This window comes from Mus caroli, unplaced genomic scaffold, assembly GCF_978045245.1.
Source record: "Mus caroli unplaced genomic scaffold, Mus_caroli_1 scaffold_1, whole genome shotgun sequence".
NCBI classification, from domain to species: Eukaryota; Metazoa; Chordata; class Mammalia; order Rodentia; family Muridae; genus Mus; species Mus caroli.
Genome location: NW_028227256.1, coordinates 148,263,790 through 148,287,599, shown reverse-complemented (window position 1 = coordinate 148,287,599; position 23,810 = coordinate 148,263,790). Strand labels below are relative to the sequence as shown.

The following is a 23,810-nucleotide window of genomic DNA, read 5'->3' as shown; positions in this document are numbered from 1 at the left end:
AAGGCACACATTCAAGGATTTAAATGAGTCCTTATGTAAAGAGGTGCACTGGGTCAGGGGAAGACTATGGGGATGGAGAGAAATGCAACAGACTTGTGCTAAGGGATGCTAACAGAGAGTTTGAAATTTGGATACCTAGAACGGCAAGCTTGGGTTGTCTTTGAGAGTTCCCATGAAATTTTGTGAATAGTAAAGACCACGTTCAGGCAGGAAGAGAGGACACAGTTGTACCTGCTGAATATCATTGAAAGCCTGGCAGGAAATGAAATCAACATGAGGGAGAAGGAAGAGGAAATTGCCGATGACACACAGACGCAGGGCTTCATTAAGTAAAGAGAGAGACTGGAATGGAAGCCAGTGCTGTAAGGGAGGAGAGCTGAGTTTGCCAAGTTGTCCTATCACTCAATGTTTTAAAAGTTGGAAAGGACGCTTCCAGCTGGAGGGATATGGCAGCTTGGCAAACCCATACCTCTCCCGAGCATTTCTCATAAATGATAAAAGATTTATCTCGGCTGTCCAGTGTAGTTTGCAAAAATGTTTATTAATGAGCTTTAGAGCAGATTCTGATCTTGGTTGAAAACAGGTGTACATTTGACAGTCTCTGGGTAACTAAGTGAAGGCTAACCAGTCCTCTTCCTCTGATAGCACCTCTGACCCCAATTGTTAACGACAAGCATGTATCCAGACCCTCTCTTATTGTAGCATTACAGGAACCACTTTTGCAAACTACATTCCTTATTTTCCCCCTTTACTCTTATATAGTTCCAGCCCTATCTTCTTTGTTTCCCTTTCTACATTCTAGAATGACTTTAGTCGTATGCCATGCAGGAACAGAAGGTTGGCTTGACAGTGCTGATGACAATTCATCTGTCAGGGTGTAACTGTTTGGCATGCCCAGTCACTGTTTTGCATTCCTTTGCAAAGTATGCCTTTGTTTAGTCTTGAGGGAATAGGCTTCCCTCATTTTTCCATATACTCAGAACATGGCTAATGGCCACTCTGCTTTGTATGGAATGCAGATGTTTGCATTTTCACACGGTTTAGCCAATCAACTCTCGGTTCCTTTTGCAAATTGAGAGGCGTCTAATCTATAGGGAAGGTTCAAAGATATTTTAGCTTGTGCCATTTCTTAGAAAACATGACATAGGTCACGGCAGAGACATTGTGCTCCTTTCCAATTTATCTTATTATTTTAAAAACTCAACAGTCTGCTTTCAAGCCATATGTAGCAAAGCCTGGCTAATTAGCGATTATCCTTTGAAGTATAAAATCCAATATGCTTCTGAAACTAGGCCATCTTTTATAAAAGCTAACTGTTGAGATTTTCTAGCTTTGTGTTGCCACTGCATGCTGTAATTTCCAGTGCATCCTATGTCTTCCTGACATTAAAGTATAAAACTTTCTCTCTACTCTAAGAATTTAAATGCTATATCTTTCTGCATGATACTCAGATGAATTTAATACTACTACTCAAATATGTGGATGAGTTCTCAATAAGGTGAATAGTATCTGTATATGGGCACTTTCAATTATGTCTTTAATGTTTTTTTAAAGAATAAGCTTTTTTAGGTACTGAAAACATTTGTCACAGTGCCAAAAATGACCTGTGTGTGTACTTGTTGCATCTGTGTGCATATATTCGTGTGCACGTGTGTTTATAACCATCCTTAGAACAAGCTGCTGTCCAGATTGCTTCTTTGCACTTGATTTGAATCACAAGGCATGACTTTGCATGGGAAGCAATAGTCTCAAGTTACTGCTGTTAGAAGCAGTGGCTTGCTCAGTACTCTGAGACTAGTTAGAGGGAACACAGCTCTGAAGGTACCCAAGACAGCTCAGGAGAATAATGATAATGAGACCTAGCCATCTCAAATACAGGGAAAGAAGTTATGAGGAGTATTTTTCCATGGCTAATGCCCTCGTATCAGTACCTCTCAAAGGTATTAAGAAACCTTGTGTGCTGGGTGGTGAACACCCATTCTTCTCTTCTCTTCCTTCCCCCTTTTGTTCAGCAGTGTATTTTATTTTGAACTAACTGTGATGAATTTTTCTCTATAATGTAGAAAATTGAATTATCTGGTGAATGCCTGATTAATTCATTTAGGTCTTAGTGGTCATGTATGGGCTCAATAAGTATTTTATGACTGGTGAAATTAAAAAGAACTAGATCTCAGATCTTGTGGCATTTCTGACTATGTCCTGTGTTTTCTAAGGTTAAAAATGAACTGTTCTAGACATGCCCAGTTCACGGGAACTTACGAATTATCTCTCAGTAGCTATAAAATGAGTCTTTAACATTTTCCCTGTTATTAGCCAATAATTATATACTACGGAGAAAGAAAGTCTTTTGCAAACATAGTAAAATCTTTAAATGTTAATGGTTACTGTTCATTGATCTATGTCTTTTTTTTTTTTTTTAAATCTCCACAGAAATTGGTCCAGTGACAATTACCACAGATCCAAAAAAATTTCAGTATGAATTGAGAGAACTGTATGTTCAGGTGAGTGAGGTGGGAAATCGCTTATCTTTGGCTGGCTCTCTTCATTTTTATAATCCGAAGAAGTATTTGTTGTCTCTCAAGGGACTCAAGAAATGTCATTTTCTTCCCCACCCATGTCTAGAATGAATTAAGCAATAGATACAGAATATGATATAGTAAGTTCATTTGCCCTGTGACAATAGAGCTCAGAAGTTCTCGAAGAGGCTCTTTGGCTTCTTTATAGGAAGCATTTGCTGAGTCTAGTCCTACACAGGTCCCTTCCCTTTCTCACAACATGAAAGACATAACCTAGGTAATTCTCCCTCCTGTAGAGTTTTTGAGTGTGAATATCATATGGTTAATAGGAAAGGCCGGAAGTATTCCTTTAAGTATCATTTGAAAGCTGTCCTTGGAGAATGGGTTGGTGTCTATTGTCTCCTTAGTGCTGCTGAATCCAGTAGAAACAATTTCCTCAGATCTGAAATCATCCTCTGCAGCAAGCAGAGTACCCAAAGAAGTAATAGATAAAGTGTGTCGACTTGGGCGGCAGCCATTCTCCTTTCTCTTACCTCATTTCTCCCTCCATGGCACTCCCATGGTGGCTTGGCTCTATTAGGAGCTGCAAGATGTGAGGTCATATCTGTATGGAGTCTCAGTCTAAGACAACAATTTTTTTCCTGGTCCCGTGGACAATGGAGCAAAAAGCCTGCCCAGCCAGATAACTGAGTTGCAAGTCTGCTCACCTCCCAGGATTCTGGCTTCCCAGCCTAAGTCACTGGGAAGCTACTCAGTGAAGCCAACTTCCTCTACACAGAGGAATTCAGGTAAAGAGATGGCAACACTGGAAGTGCGCTAGATTGTGTGTGCAGACTTAGAAAACATCCTTGCTTCTGTATTCGGATTCTTAAGTCTTCTCCCACTCCCCAATCCAACTACTGAGAACAGAGTTCTCAGAGGCCAGGGGATTTCTTCCTTGGGTCTCTCTGGCTCCCCTCTCACTAACCTTCTGAAGAAGATTCCCTTTTCCCGCTTGACTGTTCTGGGCTTTGTAAAGGAGAATTAAATAGAGAAAATTAAAAAGGGTCATACAGATAGGGTCATGGCTGAGCTAAAGTGTCTTAGGAGTTTGATGTATGATGTGATGTGAAAGCAGCTTCAGGATGAAAGCAATTGTTGGTACTTTCATCCTCCTGCCTCAAAGTGTTTCTGGGGTATAAGAGGAGAAGCTGAGGTGTTCTGAGCCCTGACTGTGAGCCCCACCGACTCACCATCAGACCCAGTTTGTTCCTTTTCTTCACTCAGGCCTGTACTAGAAGGTACATTATCTTTGGGATCTGAAACCAAATGTGTAAAAAGTTAGTTGTCAAATATAATCAACAGCCTGTGAGATGTTCTGAGTTAGTGCTTTTCAAACTTTGTGCCAGGAGCCATGATAAAACATGTGCATGTTATATATATAAAAAAACCCAAACAGACAAAAAAACCAATTTGCTTTTGTGAGGCAGTTTTACTACACTCTCTCAGTGGCTTCTGCGGCTCTCATCTTACTGGGCTCTTTGTCACTTTCCATGGTTCTTGTAGACTCACAGTATCTTGTTCATAGTTACCTTTCCCCTCAGGGCTATGGCCATGCCCGGCAGGCCACTGCAGTGCGTGCTACCATCCTATTTAGATAGTACCTCCCCTCTCCTTGATCTACTGGTCTATCTCAGTGGACTTCCTCTGTTACATTTTAGTCTCGAATTCTCGCAAACACCCTGGATCTTACCACTATTTCAAGTCTTCCTTTCCTCAGATAATTGATTCAGGCATCTCCATCTCCACCAGCACACTGTCTGCAGAGATAGGCTGCAACTTCTTAGCTTTTCCTTTGTCCTCAGGTCCAACAGGAGGTTTCGTCACGAGGCTGGCATGCTTTCTCCCAGGCTGTTAGACCTGATTGTTCTCGTTCCACCATGCTAGTGCAGAGACTTATCATTTTAAAACATTGTTCTGTCTTCCCTGTGCAGCAGTGTTCAGTTCCAAAGGCAGAACCTCATGACTATCTGCATGGTTCATGCTTAGCCATCAGTTTGCCAAGTGTTGGGAAAGTCTCACAACACGGCCCAATACACCACCGGCTCTAGAGGATGAGAACAAGCCTGTGGTATAGAGCAGGAGTCTGAAGAAATCATATACAAGATAAGATTTGGAGTATTTTAAAGATGACAAATTCTGTTAAGGGGGTGCTCTATATCACAGGCTTATTCTCATCCTCTAGAGCCGTTGGTATATTGGGCCGTCTTGTGAGACTAGCATGTGCACAAGCCCTGGAAGAAGGGTGAGGCCGCAGTTGTGGGGAGGATTATGTAAGTCCCTCTAGGCCGAACACAGAGCCTGGGGAAAGAGTGGCCCAAGAAAGGGATGAGAGCTAGAGAGGTCTCAGTTGTCCCCACGGGGAGTATTTGCTGAGGCCGCGCAGGGGGACGCGAAGCTATTGCCTTAGTTCCTTACGTTCTCCTAAGTCGGTTTCTTCGGTCAGTTCAATCTCCAGTTCTTCTTACTGACAGTTTAAAGCCTTACTCGCTCCTTGAACCTTCAATCCCATAACGGTCCCTCAGAATGTCGCTCCTTTCCTCCTCCTCTTCGACACTTCCTTTTCCCTCATCCATTCTATTTGTCTTCCTGTTTTTGTGTGCAGCTTCTTGGGATTGCATCGATCCTGCAAATGGTTAAGCTTTAGGAACTGGATAGAACTGTCTCTTCGTTTTATGTCCTGTCCGTAGGTAAAACTGTACATGAACACACTTGTTTTGAACCTAGTCTCTTTTGAGGATAGATCCTCACGCTTGTCTCATGGATGTCAAGGTGACTCTCTAAAATGAGACTCATGAGAGTTCCTTGTACAGTTGTCCAAACCTGGCCCTCAGTCCTTAGTCTTTGTTTCCTGTGTTTCACCGTTGGAAATGTTGCTATAGTGCTGTTATTATCTAACCAAATATCTGATCCATTGGTAATATACCTCTTGCTTATCTCTTATGCTAACTTTGTAAGTTCTTTTTTAAAAAAGCGTTATAAATGTCTTTAAAACCAGCTGAGGTTATCTCTCCCAACACCATCCTAATCCCAATGATTCCTGGTATGAAGTAAGAGGAAAGCACTTATGTGACACTTGTAAATTTGCTCCTGCTCACTTTTCAGGACCTTCTTGAATCTGTAGGTGAAAGTCTCAAAACACATCTCTGAACATTTCTGAATAACGCTGTTACTGAATTGAGCCCTGCACGGCCTCCACAAATACTCCCTTTGGGTTGCAATGACTGAGACCTGTCTGTCTCTCATCCCTTTCTTGGGCCACTCTTTTCCCAGGCTCTGTGTTCTGTCTCAAGGGACTTGCGTTGACCCACTCCATAACTCTGGTCCACCCTTCTCCCGGGGCTTTTGTGTATTCTGCTCTCTGTGCGCAGGGACTTCCTGTCTTTCAGTCCCTTCTCTTCTGCACTCCTTTAACAGAATTTACATTCTTTAAAATACTAGTTTAATCTTGAATGTGATCTCTCCAGAGAGTCCTGTTCTGTCCTCTAGGCTTATTGTAATCTTGTTATCTCTTCGTCATAGAGCAGCTGTCATAGTTATATCGAAGGAACATGTTTGAAGTCGTTATATGTATGCATCACACACTGTTAAATCCTCTGTGGGAGATGCCTGATAATTAGAGGATGCTCATGTATGAATGCAAATGGAGTGATAGATAGCTACTCCAGAATAGGCACATGAGCACAGGTCAAGGTGAAGTTTGAAGGATAGTGTTTAATTAGTTGCAGTGTTAGCTGAGCAGCTTGAGTGGGAACTCTGGGGCTGCTTCTGTTCATGCATGTCTTGGTGTGCACATGGAACTGAATTATAGTTAATGAATATGTAGATGAATTTGCATAAGCATCCCTTGATTTTAATTACGTTTCCTATCAGTAATCCTCCACCCCTTTGCCCTTATAGCGTGTTGCTACAATGGCCATTAAATTGCTATTTAATATGCAGTCAATTTTCTCCCTTAGAGTTGAAAAATCTTTAGATGTTAAGATTCTCTGAGGAAAAATAAAAGTTGTTAGAGAATTGTTTATCCCATTAAGGGATTATCCCTGGTGGGATTCCATGTTCTTGGTTACCTCAGTCTTTACATTCACCCATTTTACTGTGAACCTCTGAGCACATGAGCCCCATAGTTCTCACGTAGCCTGTGCTTCATCTAGAGGAAGAACCAGGGTTATAGGGAGGGGTTTGGATAGTTGTTGGATAAATGAATAACACTTAAAAAAAAAAAGAACATTAGCAACAACATTGAATCAGAATGATTTAAACTCAATGGTACAAAGATACCTTAAAAATCCAATCTCAGTTTTCATAATATTTTAGAGACTCAGAAAGGCCACTTAAGGGGAGAATTCAAGCCCAAGACCTATTAGCAAGAGATTTACAGTGCTCGCTTCTTTCTCTGTAAGAATACAGCTGAACTCTCTTCACAAAAGTCCGAAGAGACTGAAAATAGCTACATTCCAAATAAGACCTGGCACAGCACTGCTGTTTCCTGCCTCTCCCTACTTGTGTTTTGAAGGATCTTCAGGGAGTGCCCGAATCCTCCCTGCGCCATCTGTCTCCAGGGTGAAGGATCCTGCTTCCTGACTCACACCCCGTTGACTCTCTTGGCAGAGTTCTTCCCAACATCCTCTGGAATTGAGTCTGATGCAGTCAATATGTAGGGTCATTTGATTTTTTTACCTCCAAAAAGACAAAAACAAAACAAAAGAAAACATGACTCTCTTGGAAGTGGAGCTGGGGTCCATGTCTCTAGACATTTGTGCTGGGCGAGGCATGTCTAATTAATTATTATTTATTGCTGTTTTGTTTTGACTTTGTGTTGTCATAAGATCCACAAGGGCCCAATTAGAATATCTTGTTGAGAAAGAAATGAGATATTCAGTTTTTCCTTTCATTCAACACTGAGTGCTATTACACGCATCAAGAGACCATGGGAGTATTTTAATTCGAAACTTTCTAGTGAATGCTTCTCTTTTCAATAAAAGCAAAAAATTTTATTGAGTAAGGGCCAAATTAAACAAGCAAACAAACAAATATAACAAGTCTAGATTGCATTAACACTTCATATTTAACGTAAGATGTATATACTGTTTTCTTTGTTTGGAGAATGTTTTATTGTTTCATAAATTAGTATGAGCAGCTACGTATGTTATATATTTAATAAAATTCATTCATGAAGAATAATAGATTTTTTTAGATATTATAATTTCCTGACCTTTCTGACCCCACCTCCCACTCCACCCCCTGCCAAAACAAGCCAAGTACAGCAAAGATTACTGGTCTATTAAAACTGAACTTGGACTTGTGGAAGAGCAAACATCTAAAAAAAAAAATCCCTTCACATTTAAATTGGTCTTTAAAAGTGAGAAGAGAACTCTGTTTATTAAATACTCACCTATTAATATCGCCTCTGTCTTAGTTTATGTACCCATTGGGAAGTGGGATGAGAAGACTAATCTAAACATTTGTAAGAAACACTGACAGAACTTTCTACGCTTACATCATTACGCTGATTGCAAATTTATACATGTATTTTATTTCTTTTCATCTGGTGGACAGAGAATTTAAGTTGAAAGGCAAATGAACTTTCTCTCTGGGGGAAAGGAGGGAATGACAAATGACAACCAGTGGTGTTCAGATCACACAGAGCTTGGCCATTAATAAAGTTGTAAATATGTAGGAAAGAGGGCTGCCTGGGGTCACATTCTTTATAAGAAATTATAAAGCTTGTTGAGTTTTAGGAAAAAAATTATTGGCACTGTTATGCGTCTAACTATTTTATCCAAATGTTTTAGGGAACAAAAAGCATATCAGTCAAACACTTGAAATACAAAAAAAAAAAAAATCCACAAAAATAATATCCGAGAGATTTCAACATAACTGAATGGCACTTACAACTTTTGTATATAGTTTTGATCCTCCCCAAATACAAACTTCTACGTAGAACTTAATTTTCCTTTGAGAAAATGGCATAGTCTTAAAAATCCAAAAGTACATGGGACAGCTATGTTCACACAGCAATAGGCTAGAGCTTTGAGAAGATCAGGCTGGGCCTAATTTCTCCAAGTCTTTAAGAGAAGCAAAGGGATAAACGTAAAGGACTGAGAACAGCAGATGGGTGGGAGAGAGGGGATTGTTTCCTTGTCCAGGAAGAGTGTCTGACACTAACATTCTTTGCTAAAAGAGGTTATGAGTCACCATGGATAAATGAACAAAAAATGTTCACAAATGGAGACCAAGATAATGCCGACTTTAGAAGGATTTGCTGTACCAGCCAGGGAGCACGTTATATAACTCTCTGTAGTCTAAGTCACACAGCTATGGACGAGTGTACGCCTTACCTCTAGATTTGCTACTGAAAAATAACAAGATGCCAAATAAAGGGAAAAAATAAAATATGGCTCAAAAAAAGAGAGAAGGGGTTATACATCACCATAGATGTAGATATTGTGTAAATGTCTGAAAGACTTTATTTTTAGATTTGGTGTCATACTTTATATATAGTATTTTATATAATATGCAATATTTATATTAATAAGATCATATTACATATAATATTTTGTATCAATAATTTTTATTTTAATAGAAAATATAGTCTTATATATTTTATATTAATACATTACTTAATATATTATGTTATTAATATATAGCATGTATAATATATAAATATTTTGCAATATAGGTTACATTAAGTATTTAGTTTTTAATATATATTTGACCTATGTTTCTTATATGTTTACTATGTATAAAATATGTTAATATAGTTACATCCATATGTTTTTATAAAATATATACTCTAAAAGGAGAATGACCTGTACATAATTGTTTAATTTGAGGAAATCAATTTGCTCAAGAAGTCCAATTTGTATGCAGGTGTACATATGTCGTACATGTATTCTTACAAGTGAATAAACACCAGTGTTGAGATAGTAAGTGGCGTGACTCACTCAGTTCCCCATACATTGTACATATGTGTACATATGTATCTATAACTATATGTGGGCTTAAATGCCTATGTGTATGCATATATGATGTATGTAACAATAATAAAAGAAACAGTGGTCATGAATATTAAACACACTAAGTGGGAGAAACATGGGAAGATTTGTAGGGAGGAAAAGGAAGGGGAAATGATATAATTACATTATAATTTCAAGAAATTATTAACCAAAACCAAAATGAATCAGGGGGCTTTGAATGCTCAAGCCAGCCCTGTATCGTTCTATTACTTTCCTTAGAACTGTTGCCTTAAGTAACCTTGTTAATCTAATCAAATTAACATATTTATTTACATAATTTCTCTTTTATTTTAGCTCAAAGCAGAAAAGCAGATAATAAAAGACAGATGGAGTTTAGGGATGACCTTATCCTTATCAAACTGAATTTATTTCTCAATTATTTTACATCTATTCCTGTTGGCCAACTTCTCTTGAGTAATTAGCTCACCTAAAATTACTGAGCATCAAATGGCAAAATTAATTATAATTAGAAAGTTACTCTTTTTTTCTTGGGACATTTCTACTAAATTAGAGGGGCAAAGTTTATTTAAGAGTGATTACAGTTAAATTTTCTATAGTGTGATAATGATGATGAGGATGGTGGTGGTGGCGATGATGGTGATGATGATGGTGATGAAGGTGGTGATGGAAATTTTAGTATTTTAGAACTTCTCTGTGGGCACATGATACACCTTGACAGACGATGTGCTCCTTACAGTTTTTGTTAGAGTTTCTAAAAGGTAAAAGTTCCTTGAAAAATAAGTACCATGTGTACTCAAGGGTGACTGAAAGAAACTGAGAGAGTGTTGGGCACCCGTAGAAATGTGGAACTCATTTTTAGCTACCCATTCTGGTACCATATCCAGAACTAAATGAATTATTGATTTATTAATGATCTTTTGGGTTAACATCAAAGGACAAAAGTTATAGAAGTATATTCTGCCTGTTTTGATAACAGAACATGCAAATGGCTGGAGGAGGGTAGGTGTGAATTACAATGGGAAGTTTCTTGATCTTTCATTCAAACAACACTTGCATGAGTCCCTTTTTAAGCATAAACACATAACACACTGCAAAGTAAACACCTCAGGCTCCAGGTAAAAATAATCCACTGACATACAATGCCTTGACTCAGTCCATACATGCCACTCAATCCACCAAGAGGTGTCTATTCCTTACAGTAATTCGTAGACCTGCTTCTGTCTGGTTTTAGATAATGCCTAAGCAAATGACTTCCAAAAGTCAAACACTTCTTTGCAAAAAAAGTTTACTAGAGTAAAATAACAATGTTTCTTCTAATAATATAGTTATAAAGAAAAATTAAGAATATTTTTCTCAGTCTAAATAGATCAGAAACAATTATTTCTGCAAGAGACCTTTATTTTTATTTCTTGGGTCTTGAAAAAAGTTAAAGATTAGTTTTAGAGCCTTAGAATTGAAATTGACCTTGAATATTGTCTTTAAATTACCCTGTCAGATGCTTGACTGCTTTCCAGAGTTCTATCAGACCCAAACAGTTCTGGCTAGGGACTGGAGTCCTGGCCTCTGTCAGAAGGTGATACTGGGGACCTGCATCTGGCCACATCTGGGGCCCTCTGCTCATGGGAGCCCTGTATCTGCTCTCTTTGGCAGGCACATCACATGAGTTAATAGTGGTCTAGTCATCAGCTCAGTCCCTGGGGTTTCCACACACAAACTTTTAAACTAAGGCTCCATCTTTCTTTGTATGTGTTGATTTTTAATAATCCTCATTTGTCTACTGTGTTGCCTAGTGGTTCCCCTTTGAGCAGATTGTATTTATTGGTTATGTAATGACCATAAACCCTGTCCATATAAAACTTCCTAGTGTGAAATTTTCACGAATTATAAACATTTTATTAATAAAAGGTATTGTACTAATACATCTTTACAAAGTCATAAAAAGCTGTATATAAACATATATATACATATATATATATATATTATCACATCAGAGAAAAGGAGTCAGTATTACAATCTTTGTTGACTAGAGTAAACAGAAACATTACTACAAAGCATTAAAAATCTGCTTGTGAGTACTGGAGCAGATGGAAAGAGCCTTTCAGAGACACGTAGAAGCAGTTTAGGGAGAGAAGCAGGAGGCAGGGCATGGGGAGAACACTGGACTGCCAGAAAGGGTTTTTGCAGGATCCATGCCCAGTCTTTGGTGCACCAAGTGAAGCTGCAGGGACATATGAAGTCTGCCCTCCTGACTTTCAGATCTTGTCTCTTGAGTACATGTGACCATATAGGAAGCAAGAATGAGGATCCAATGCATGCAGAGAGGAACTCTTGTCTTAAGATGACGGGGAACGAGTTGACAGTAAGTCAGAATCCATGAAGAATGAAGAGAGAAATTTTATAAATAGTAGTTACAGCCAGGGAGGGAGTTATTGAGGATGAAACTGGGAACACCAAGATGTCACTTCCCACCTTCCTACGTTGCCTGTGGGGTAAGCCTGTGTATATATCTACATGGCTTCTGGAAGTAGATGGTGTCAGGGGGTGTGTCCATTATTCTTGGTGACCTTCGTGCCATTGGCTTCTTCCGTGGACTACTTTCTGTTATAACTCTAGTGAATTATGCAGAAGTCCCTGAATTATGGGAACATTAAAATACATAATTTTCTTAATTCCCATTTAAGTTACTGGGGACTTGAAACATCATATATTCTTTATGAATGTTTGAATTGTAATAAACTGAACTGATTCTGGGACTCGGCAGACAAAGCTCCACTTACCATAAAAGTTCTAAGTTGCAAGATCGCCTGCTGATGAGTTATGGACCGAACTGACAGGTGATAACCTGGAAGCATGGGAATGGTGGTTTCTGCTTAAGGCTTAAAGGTCTGCCACTGAGGCTTAAATTTAGAACCCATCTTATTTAAATCGATGTCATCATGTATGTGGAGCAAAGGGAACCATTTTACTCTCCTGGGTATGTGACACATAGTACTATGATTTGGTGACCCTGAGGCTTGGATTCTGAAATATTCTCCTTGTCTCTGAGAACATGTTTATATATATATATATATATATATATATATATATATATATATATATATGTATAGTGTGTGTGTATTACAAGAGATGAAGGGCATCACACATGTCTGTAAATTCCACAACTGTTCTGATTTATTTTAGCCTTGCTTTGAACATAACTTAAAATTAGATTCAATATAACCTAATCTTTTCCACATGTACGTTATATTCTCCTGGTCTACAGTCAGTGGCAACATTTATAACTGAGGGATCTAAAATATTGATCAATTGAGACTGAGTTTCACATCTCAATTCCCCACGTGTAAAGCATGAAGTGCACAACTGAGACCTTTTCAGCATGTGCATCATGTGCCAGGGGACTATAACCTGCCTTTGAGACCAGGCTCACGTCCAGCAGAAGAGTAAGCGTTGGAATTCCAATACAAAGTTCTTTGAGTTGAGCACGGTGACGCAGGACTGTAAATCCAAATATTATTGAGACCCAGATTGGGAATTAGAGGACAGCTGGGGCCATATAGCAAGAGTTTGGTCTTAAAAAATTATTTATTTTGGAGTTTGTCTGTTTCTGACAACTTTGAGGTGGATGTCCTGAACGACAGGGAGAAGCAAAGCAGTCTGGGACTGCGCCTGCCCTGCCGCGTGCCCGTTCTGCCGCCACTGCCGGGTCTTGTTCCTCAGCCCCTCTTGTGATAACATCTTCCCTTTAGGGGTTGGAGAAGGCCCTCAAACCTCTCTAACTCCTCGGAGTTCAAAGGTTCAGTTTATTTCTGTGTTCTCCCCACTCTGTCTTGTATTTAGAAAAGACATGAAGACAATGTGGGTTTTATCACTTCCTCCACTGATAAGATTTCCCTCCATTGTGTCCTCTTGCTTTCCAGGAATTCACTACAGAACACAATTATCATTGTACCTCTGAGGCCACGGTTCATTACTATGAAAAGGTCCTATGCTTCTAATCTCTTTCAGTAAATATTTTCACATCTGAAGTATCTTCTGCAACTTAGCATGTTGGAGCTATCTGTAGAACTAGAAAGATAAAAAGAGTCCAGGAAAACTGGGCAGGAATTCTCTACTGATATTGACTATGTATATTTCAAAGTTCAATGAAAAAAAAAAACACAGAAAGTTTATAAAATCAGACCCTTTCTATTACATGCTTTGGGAATTGTTCAAATCGTTGTATTATGTAGTTCACCTCTACCCTAGCTTTAATCCATGTAGGTGCATGTCTCTGTGGTTTTAAGTGATATATTTAGGTTTTACAGTCATGGTTATTTTCTCCTGTTAACTATTAAACTTCACTGAATATCCAAGAGGGAAAGAAGGAGGGAAGAAAGAGAAGAGAGGAACACACACAGACAGACAGCTACAGAGAAAAGAAGTCAGACAGAGGGGGAGGAAGAGGTGGTACAGAATGAGAGCAAAGACAGAAAACTTTTCATAAACTTACAATAAACATAAATAGAAATATATGTAAGTATAGGTATATGTACAGGCATGCATATTTCTTTATATGTATGCCTACACACATATGTATATGTTTACTTTTCCAGTCATAATTAAAGAACCATTTCATTCTTGTACATTTAGAGGGTTCCTTCAGCTCTGAAACGATATCACTTGATATCAGAGAGGTTGATTTTGAAGGATGTTCAGATGCGATGCAGCAAGTGTACTTCTCTCAAGATCTCCCCCCATCCCCGTCTTTTTCGAGGGTTGGGGGAAGCAAAGAGTTTATTTCAGCTTACATCTTGTAGTCCCTCATGAACAGAAGAAACCCAAGGCAAGAGACTGAAACCTGGAGGCAGGACTACAGTGGAGTGCATGTGGGGAAGGGTGCTTATTGGCGCTTGCTTCCATGATTTTCTTAGTCTGCTTTCTCATACAACCAAGGACCACATGCCCATGGGTGTCACAGCACACGTGGGCTGGGCCCTCCCACATCAAACAGTCAAGAAAATTCTCCATAGAGTTGCCTAGAGGCTAATGTGACCGTGGCATTTCTTTCTTTCTTTTTCTAGTTTAATTTAATTTTGTTTGTACTTATCCACTTTACATCCCACTCTCTGCCCCCCTCCCAGTCACCCCCTCCCACAATTCTTCCCCCCTCTCCCCTCCCTTTCTCCTTTGGGAAGGAGGGGGCCTTTTAACTGAACATTTAAGTAATTTTTAACATTCGTTACTACAATTTATACTATCAATTTTCCTTCCATTGGTTCCAGAAAACATACACGGATAATTACTGATGAATTCTTTGTTTCAAAACTTAAAGTGATGTATTAAATTAGATGATTGCCAATGTAAAATACACCTACCTCTTGATTGTTATCTGACATATTTCCTTTTAAGGCAAAACTTTATTTTTTTTTTTTATTTTTAAAATTTATAAAAATCATTGCAGATAAAAAGAAATCACATACCCAAATTAACTAGACCCAAAGAATATACAGTTCAATTAATTTTTATACATTTATAGTGGCAATGTGAAATAGAACTGTGGGGCTTGATACTGGATTTTATGATTTCACTATCAAATATATTTTAATGAACTTATTCATTACCAAAAGTGAGAAATCCACGACAGAATTTTAACTAGTAAGGTAATTGCTTTTCTTGCTTTGGCACTTCTTTTACACATTATTGTTTTACATTTTCATTTTTGTTATTCAGTGTAAAATAGAAGCTGTTAAATGGCCTTTAAATATATTTTTCTCAGGCTTAGAGAGGAAACTTACACTGTTTGTTTTTATAGTTTCATTCACATTTCTATGACCTTCAACTTTTAAATTTGTACATATGTAAGACTGAGACAAACCACCATAAACTCTACATAAAAATGCACAATTTTAGTAACATTTTTCTTATCTAGTCTAAACTTAAGTACCAAAACTAAATTTAAGTATTGAAATATCATAAAAAACCTGTAAATTAGCCAGGTGGTTAAATTTTACCTGTGTGTACAACTATAGACTATATATATATATATATATATATATATATATATATATATATACACACACACACATACATACCTATCAAACTTTGCTTATAACTTTATTACCCCTATAAACTACGATCAAATAAATTAATTATATTTAATAAAGTAAAGCAATTTGAATTTGTCTCTGATAACTTCAATTAAGAAGTTTTACCAAAGACTTTAAGGTCAATGCACTAACCTTTTAAATACTAGCCTAGAATGAAGCATTCCTAATAAAGTCCAGCAGGCCATTCCAAAGTGGTGCCAACAGAACACAGTGTTAAACTCATAGACAGTTTTTAAATAATGTAGCTATGTAGCTCAAAACATATAGAATATTACTATTCAGTTATGTAATTAATTTTAAAAGCACCCCTTTAATTTTAAAATTTAAATATATATTGATAAAATTAAATCCACTCAAAAAATTCAGTTGCTCAGTTTTATTAACCACACTGTGGTTGCTCAGTAGCCACATCAGGCTGTCACTGCTACTATCTTAGAGGTGAAATAAAGCAATTCTTTTGTAGGTGTCTTGCTGGTCATTTGTTATTTAAAATTGTTAGAACACCAAATTAAGGTGCCAGAGAGGTTTAGTATAGATTTTACATCAATTTCTCTTGGAAAAAGGAAAAACTCATTTTTTTCCTTTAAGAAAACCATATGTACAATGAAATAGTTTCCCTGAGCAGGGCTCATATGAACTCAAAAGGACGGAGAGACCAGCAAACTGCAGGGCTTACACTGGTCTGCACCAGCTCCTTGGGGCTTTTAGCTTAATACTTGTTTGTGATTCCAGAGTGAGAATGGGTGGGTCTCTGATTCTTGCGCTGGCTCTTGTGGCTCTTTTCCTTGCACTGGGTTGCCCGGTCCAGGCTTGATGCAATGTTTCTTACTTCATCTTTCTATATTTTATTTTGTTAAGTTTGGTTGCTATAGCTTAGAGAGACAGAGAGGGAGTGATCTGGCAGAGAGAGGAAGTGGGGAAGAACTGGGAAAGATGTTGTTTGAGAAAATAATCTATTTTCATTAAAATAAACGGGGGAAAGGAATGTGGAAAAACTATGGTCTGCATGGTTCCTCTCTATCTCTTATGGTACTTATCAAACTTTTTCTGATATTAAGTCTTTTAATAAAATGTTTAAAATATTTAATACAAAAAATAAATTACATCCACACAGCTTAAATTAGTGCCCCAGCCGCAGCCCACGATAGCATACCAGCTTCTTGTTCTCTCTTCTCTTGGGTGACAGAGAGCTGTGCTTGATGCCACAGGGCAAGGAAAGAGCTAGCTTCAAAATCAAAGCATGGTTTCTACTGAATGTGTAATGCTTTCACCCCACTGCCAAACAGAAAACCTATAAAGTAACCTGTTATTACATTGCAGTTCATCTGTGTATCCACAAAAACAACAAGTGTGTAAGAAAAGATATTAGCACATTAGCTCCACTTCATCAAGTGAAACCAGCAAGGGGCTTCTGGGAACTATGTCACTTCCAGCATGTGCCATGGAGAGAGGAATGCTTTCTTCTGCATAGAGAAACACATGCTGATTGAATAGGATACAAGTAACTGAAGAGGAGGGAAAACTGTGAGTTGAGGGAGGGCTGTCCGAACACAGTCTAAGACTGGAGTTGACTAGGAGAAGTCTGAGTGCTTGTGAGAAAACACCAGGAAAACAAGAGTCTTGTGATCTCAGTTTCTTCCAAACATGAAATGACTCTCAGCATGTATTTTTGTGCTCTTCCCGGGGTAGCAGCTAGGAAATGAGTTTATTTCAGATTATTCATTACAACTGGCTGTTGTTACGTGTTTATACTCCTCTATGAAAAACACCATGGTTTTGCCATGCATGACTAATATAAATTGTCTGATGCTCTGAATAGAGTTGGCTACTGAATGAAAAAAGAAAACAATGAAAAAATTTTCATAATTTTATGAATTACTACTTAGTATTTACTTTTAATTTTCAGTTAGATAAAAGCAGGAAGATATTAAAGATACTATACCCCTTGGTGATATAGTGGCTTTATTACTTAAAACAATTTATAATTAATATATGTTATTCCAATATAATTGGTGTATGGAAATATGAAAGTCAGATAAATTTTTAATTTTATTATAAAAATGCCCTTATATCCAGAGCAGAAAAATTAAACTATAAGTATATTCTGTTGTATGTGACTCAAAATATTTCCTTTACTAGATATTCCTAATTTTTCTGACTGCCCTGAGATTTTCCCATTAGTTCTTACAGAAATGCCAAAACAGTTATTCTGAAGAGTATGACATGAGGAAAGTTGAAGCTTTATACAGAGAACAGTTTTTCTTTGTAATTGTGGCTGGGCAACTGCAGCTGTGTGAATTCATCATCTCGTTGCAGTATTGTTTATTAGCTGATATTAAGCCAGGTGAAGTCCAGTGTTTCACAAAGGAATTTTCCACACAACAAGTAGGTGTTTCCAGTACCTAGAAAAACATTGTTTACTTCATATATTTTAATTAATATGGCTTCTCCATTCAAATTTAGAGGTTGGAAAGGTAGGGGTCCTTTTGAGTACAGGTTGTGCTTTAGAGACACATTCAGTTTTAAGATGGCTTTGCGCTCTGGGAGGATCTTCCTGTTTTGAATTCACCTGGCCTGGTTTAAAGACTGCTCCTGGTAACATTGAGGAACATCTGGGGACCCAGGCAGCGACACATGCTCCTTGGGAAAATGTATACTTAAGTCAAAAGGTGTATCCTCTACTGGTCTAGGTTACTAAGTCTTCCTACTTGCGTATCCCTGGGGATCTGATGTTTGACCTACCTACAAACAGAACACTCTTTCTGCTTGGAAGTAACAGATGATAGTTAATATCTCCACTAAATTATATTCCCGAGGCTCTGTACTGTGTATGAAATTATTCAACAAACACTGTGTAACTGATGCGTTACATTGGGGGCTACCATTAAGTATACAATGTAAGACATGTGTGGAGAGTGTGTTTAGTTTAAGATTTTAAATATACAGTAGGAATCTAAAAATATTGAGACCCCAGAATACCCATTATAGACAAAGAAACCTGACTGCTCCTAAAATAATTCTTGTCTCAGATATCAGGTAATGACACAAGTAGTGAGAATTTCTCACTTCTCAACCGTACACTCATTCAAGGTCATTTATGTTACTAGGAACCACTCAGATACTGTTATATAAAGGAAAACATATCAAGTGCCCTTAGGACAAAGCATTTAGAGTTTTTTTAAAGAGTGATCAGACCGCAGAAAAAGAACAACTTTGAAAGAGAAGAGGGCATGTTATCTCAGCCTCGGGGAGAACAAAATTCATCCACATAAGTATAAATTTTGGATACCATATCAATTTATAGCTTTTTCATCTTCTCCTCACCAAGGTGATTAATCTAGAAGCAAACCGACAGAAAATAAAAGTAAAGAATGATTGTCTGTTTTTAAAAATCCTAAAGTAACTGGACCAACCTAAATGGACAAAATACCCATTTCTTCCTCACACGATTTCATCTTGTTTTCTGTTCAACAGGGAGGTGGTGACTGTCCAGAAATGAGCATCGGGGCTATAAAGATTGCCTTGGAAATCTCTCTTCCTGGGTCCTTCATCTATGTTTTCACTGATGCACGATCTAAGGATTACCGGCTCACCCATGAGGTGCTGCAGCTTATCCAACAGAAACAATCCCAGGTACATAGACAGCATCCCCAGACGTGCTTGTCTGAAGAAGCATGGGAGGTTGCTTATGTCTTTCGATTATTCTGTGTGTGATCGATAGCAATAGTCATAGCCATCTGATCGTGTATCTTATACCAGTATGTGTAAAATGTACATATCGTCTTATTTGAATGTAGTAAAATTCATACTTATCAACAGCATATTGATACTTTGGCTTTGAATACAATGAAGAAATGATTGCAGATTAATTAAAGTACTTATTAGCATCTTATCATACTTGTTATGTCTGTACTTCAAATGCTACTATGTATGGGAAGTCTTCTCTGAGTTAGTCATCCAGTAGTATCAGTTAGTTTTACCATGTAACAAAACTTAATGATTTATGGCATAGCATTTCACCTTTCCCAGCTTAGCACACTCTGGTTTACCTAGGCTAGTGATGGTTCTTATGCATCTAGGAATGTTGAGGTACTGCGCTTTGAGTATATTGACTTTTCTTTCCCTACTGGTTTCTTTTGAGATTAAGGAGGTCAATTTAGGCACACCCTTTTCGTGGCCATGGCACAAACACTGGAGACTGAGAGGAAATGCAAAGGTCTTTTGAGTTGAAGCACATAACTTGTAGAATGACTCTTGTGCCTCATGCCATATGGCCAAACTCAGATCCAGAGACACATTATAAACAATACATTTTTAATAAGAAGATCTTCAAAATTCTTTGCAAGTGCATAGATGCATGACAAGATGAGGAATTGAGGCCACTGTTAAAAGTACCATAGCTGTGGTCTTCTTTCCATAGCCAAACTTGTCCTGAAATATAAACAACTATGTTCCTCTGCAGGCCCAGCGTATAGGCCTAATAACTATCCTGTATGCTAACATTCGACTTGCTTAGTAATGTGCTAGCAAATAATAAATGCTAATAAATGTATTTGTCTTCTGGACATAACTCAACCTCTCTTCTGTTTTACAAATCTCAGGTGGTATTTGTGCTCACTGGAGACTGTGATGACAGGAATCATATTGGATACAAAGTCTATGAAGAAATTGCCTCTACAAGTTCTGGTCAAGTGTTCCATCTGGACAAAAAGCAAGTGAATGAGGTCAGTTTGGTAAAGTTGGTCTAGTTGTTTTTGTTACTTTGTAAAAATCAGCTAGGCCACTCTAACTGTGATAACTCTGGTGTCCAAAAGAGTTATAACCTGCAGATTTTATCCTTAAGCTTTGCAAGGGTCGGTTACAGCAGCGACGTGAAGAAACGAATTCATTCAGTATTAATTTTCAGATTGAATAATGTTATAGCAACAAGTCATGTGAGCACCAGAGGTGAAAACTTCACTTAGTTTAATAAAATCATTTTGTATTAAATGTTTAATTCAATGAGAATATTAAATGTGTGTATCTAATGAGTAAATTTCAGGTACCAGGTCAAATGAAGCTTGATCTATTATTGAAGTTGAATGTGAGAAAATGAATTACCAAACACGATTCCAGTCAGATTTCCCATCCAATGTTAAGAGTTAAAATCCGGCAGAAACCGGCCTGAGTAGGGCCACAGGCCTCATCCAGCCGGACCAGCACGGGGGTAGCTAGAGCGCAGGGTCGGCTGACACCCGCCAGCTACCCACGACCCCCGCCACAGGATTTTGAGACTGCTGGTGAGTGGAACACAGCTTCTGCTCCAGTCCAATCATGCGGGACCTGAGACTGCTTTGGTTGGGGAGGCAGAAATCCGGCCTACATAGGGCCACAAGCCTCTTCCGGTCAGAAAAGCACCGGGTAGCTAGGGCGCAGGGTCAGCTGACACTCGCCAGCTACCCATAACACCCGCCACAGGATCTTAAGACTTCTGGTGAGTGGAACACAGCTTCTGCTCCAATCCAATTGCGCACGGGACCTGAGACTGCATTAGTTAGGGAAGCAGAAACCGGCCTGAGTAGGGCCACAGGCCTCATCCCGCTGGACCAGCACTGGGGTAGCTAGAGCGCAGGGTCGGCTGACACCCGCCAGCTACCTACGACCCCCGCCACAGGATTTTGAGACTGCTGGTGAGTGGAACACAGCTTCTGCTCCAGTCCAATCACGCGGGACCTGAGACTGCTCTGGTTGGGGAGGCAGAAATCCAGCCTATGTAGGGCCACAAGCCTCTTCCGGTCAGAAAAGCACCAGGGTAGCTAGGGCGCAGGGTCAGCTGACACTCGCCAGCTACCCACAACACCTGCCACAGGATCTTAAGACTTCTGGTGAGTGGAACACAGCTTCTGCTCCAAACCAATTGCAAGCGGGACCTGAGACTGCATTAGTTAGGGAAGCAGAAACCGGCCTGAGTAGGGCCACAGGCCTCATCCGGCCGGACCAGCACCGGGGTAGCTAGAGCGCAGGGTTGGCTGACACCCGCCAGCTACCCACGACCCCCGCCACAGGATTTTGAGACTGCTGGTGAGTGGAACACAGCTTCTGCTCCAATCTTTAAACAGTGACAACGACAACAACTAACCCCAGAGATTACCAGATGGCGAAAGGTAAACGTAATAATCTTACTAACAGAAACCAAGACCACTCACCATCATCAGAACCCAGCACTCCCACTGCGCCCAGTCTAGGGCACCCAAACACACCGGAAAAGCTAGACACGGATCTAAAAGCATATCTCCTGATGATGGTAGAGGACTTCAAGAAGGACTTTAATAACACACTTAAAGAAATACAGGAGAACACTGCTAAACAGGTAGAAGACAGTAAAGAGGAAGCACAAAAATTCCTTAAAGAATTGCAGGAGAACACTGCTAAAGAGTTACAAAGAAAAACAGGATAACCTAATCAAACAGGTAGAAGTCCTTAATGAAAAACAGGAAAACACATCCAAACAGATGATGGAAATGAACAAAACCATACTAGACCTAAAAAGGGAAGTAGACACAATAAAGAAAACCCAAAATGAGGCAACACTGGAGATAGAAACCCTAGGAAAGAAATCTGGAACCATAGATACGAGCATCAGCAACAGAATACAAGAGATGGAAGAGAGAATCTCAGGTGCAGAAGATTCCATAGAGAACATCGGCACAACAATCAAGGAAAATGTAAAATGCAAAAAGATCCTAACTCAAAACATCCAAGAAATACAGGACACAATGAGAAGACCAAACCTATGGATAATAGGAGTGGATGAGAATGAAGATTTTCAACTCAAAGGACCAGCAAACATCTTCAACAAAATTATAGAAGAAAACTTCCCAAATCTAAAGAAAGAGATGCCCATGAACATACAAGAAGCCTACAGAACTCCAAATAGACTGGACCAGAAAAGAAATACCTCCCGACACATAATAATCAGAACAACAAATGCTCTAAATAAAGATAGAATACTAAAAGCAGTAAGAGAAAAAGGCCAAGTAACATATAAAGGCAAGCCTATCAGAATTACACCAAATTTTTCACCAGAGACTATGAAAGCCAGAAGATCCTGGATGGATGTTATACAGACACTAAAAGAACACAAATTCCAGCCCAGGCTACTATACCCAGCCAAACTCTCAATTAACATAGATGGAGAAACCAAAGTATTCCACGACAAAACCAAATTCACACATTATCTCTCCACGAATCCAGCCCTTCAAAGGATAATAACAGAAAAAAACCAATACAAGGACAGGAACCACGCCCTAGAAACAACAAGAAGATAATCCCTCAACAAACCTAAAAGAAGACAGCCACAAGAACAAAATGCCAACTTTTAGTGCAGAGTTCTATCAGACATTCAAAGAAGATCTAATCCCAGTTCTTCACAAACTATTCCACAAAATAGAAACAGAAGGTACTCTACCCAACTCATTCTATGAAGCCACAATTACTCTGATACCTAAACCACAAAAAGACCCAACAAAGATAGAAAACTTCAGACCAATATCCCTTATGAATATTGATGCAAAAATCCTCAATAAAGTTCTTGCTAACCGAATCCAAGAACACATCAAAACAATCATCCATCCTGACCAAGTAGGTTTCATCCCAGGGATGCCTGGATGGTTCAATATATGGAAATCCATCAAGGTAATCCAGTATATAAACAAACTCAAAGACAAAAACCACTTGGTCATCTCGTTAGATGCGGAAAAAGCATTTGACAAGATCCAATACCATTCATGATAAAAGTCTTGGAAAGATCAGGAATTCAAGGCCCATACCTAAATATGATAAAAGCAGTCTACAGCAAACCAGTAGCCAACATCAAAGTAAATGGTGAGAAGCTTGAAGCAATCCCTCTAAAATCAGGGACTAGACAAGGCTGTCCACTTTCTCCATACCTATTCAACATTGTACTTGAAGTCCTAGCCAGAGCAAAGCGACAACAAAAGGAGATCAAAGGGATACAAATTGGAAAAGATGAAGTCAAAATATCACTTTTTGCAGATAATATGATAGTATATATAAGTGACCCTAAAAATTCCACCAGAGAACTCCTAAGCCTGATAAACAGCTTCGGTGAAGTAGCTGGATATAAAATTAACTCAAACAAATCAATGGCCTTTCTCTACACAAAGAATAAACAGGCTGAGAAAGAAATT

The 23,810-nt window shown here is 38.8% G+C and overlaps 1 protein-coding gene across 2 annotated transcripts in view; it reads left to right on the top strand.

The window, feature by feature from the left end:
• The window catches only part of Hmcn1 (hemicentin 1), a 435,732-nt gene that overhangs the window by 115,436 nt on the left and 296,486 nt on the right, over positions 1-23,810 (top strand). For both annotated transcript variants that reach the window (XM_029475879.2, XM_021160385.3), the window contains exons 2-4: positions 2,431-2,501; positions 19,096-19,254; positions 20,223-20,345. In XM_029475879.2, the coding sequence (XP_029331739.1) occupies positions 2,431-2,501; positions 19,096-19,254; positions 20,223-20,345 (353 nt within the window). The remainder of the gene's footprint in view (positions 1-2,430; positions 2,502-19,095; positions 19,255-20,222; positions 20,346-23,810) is intronic.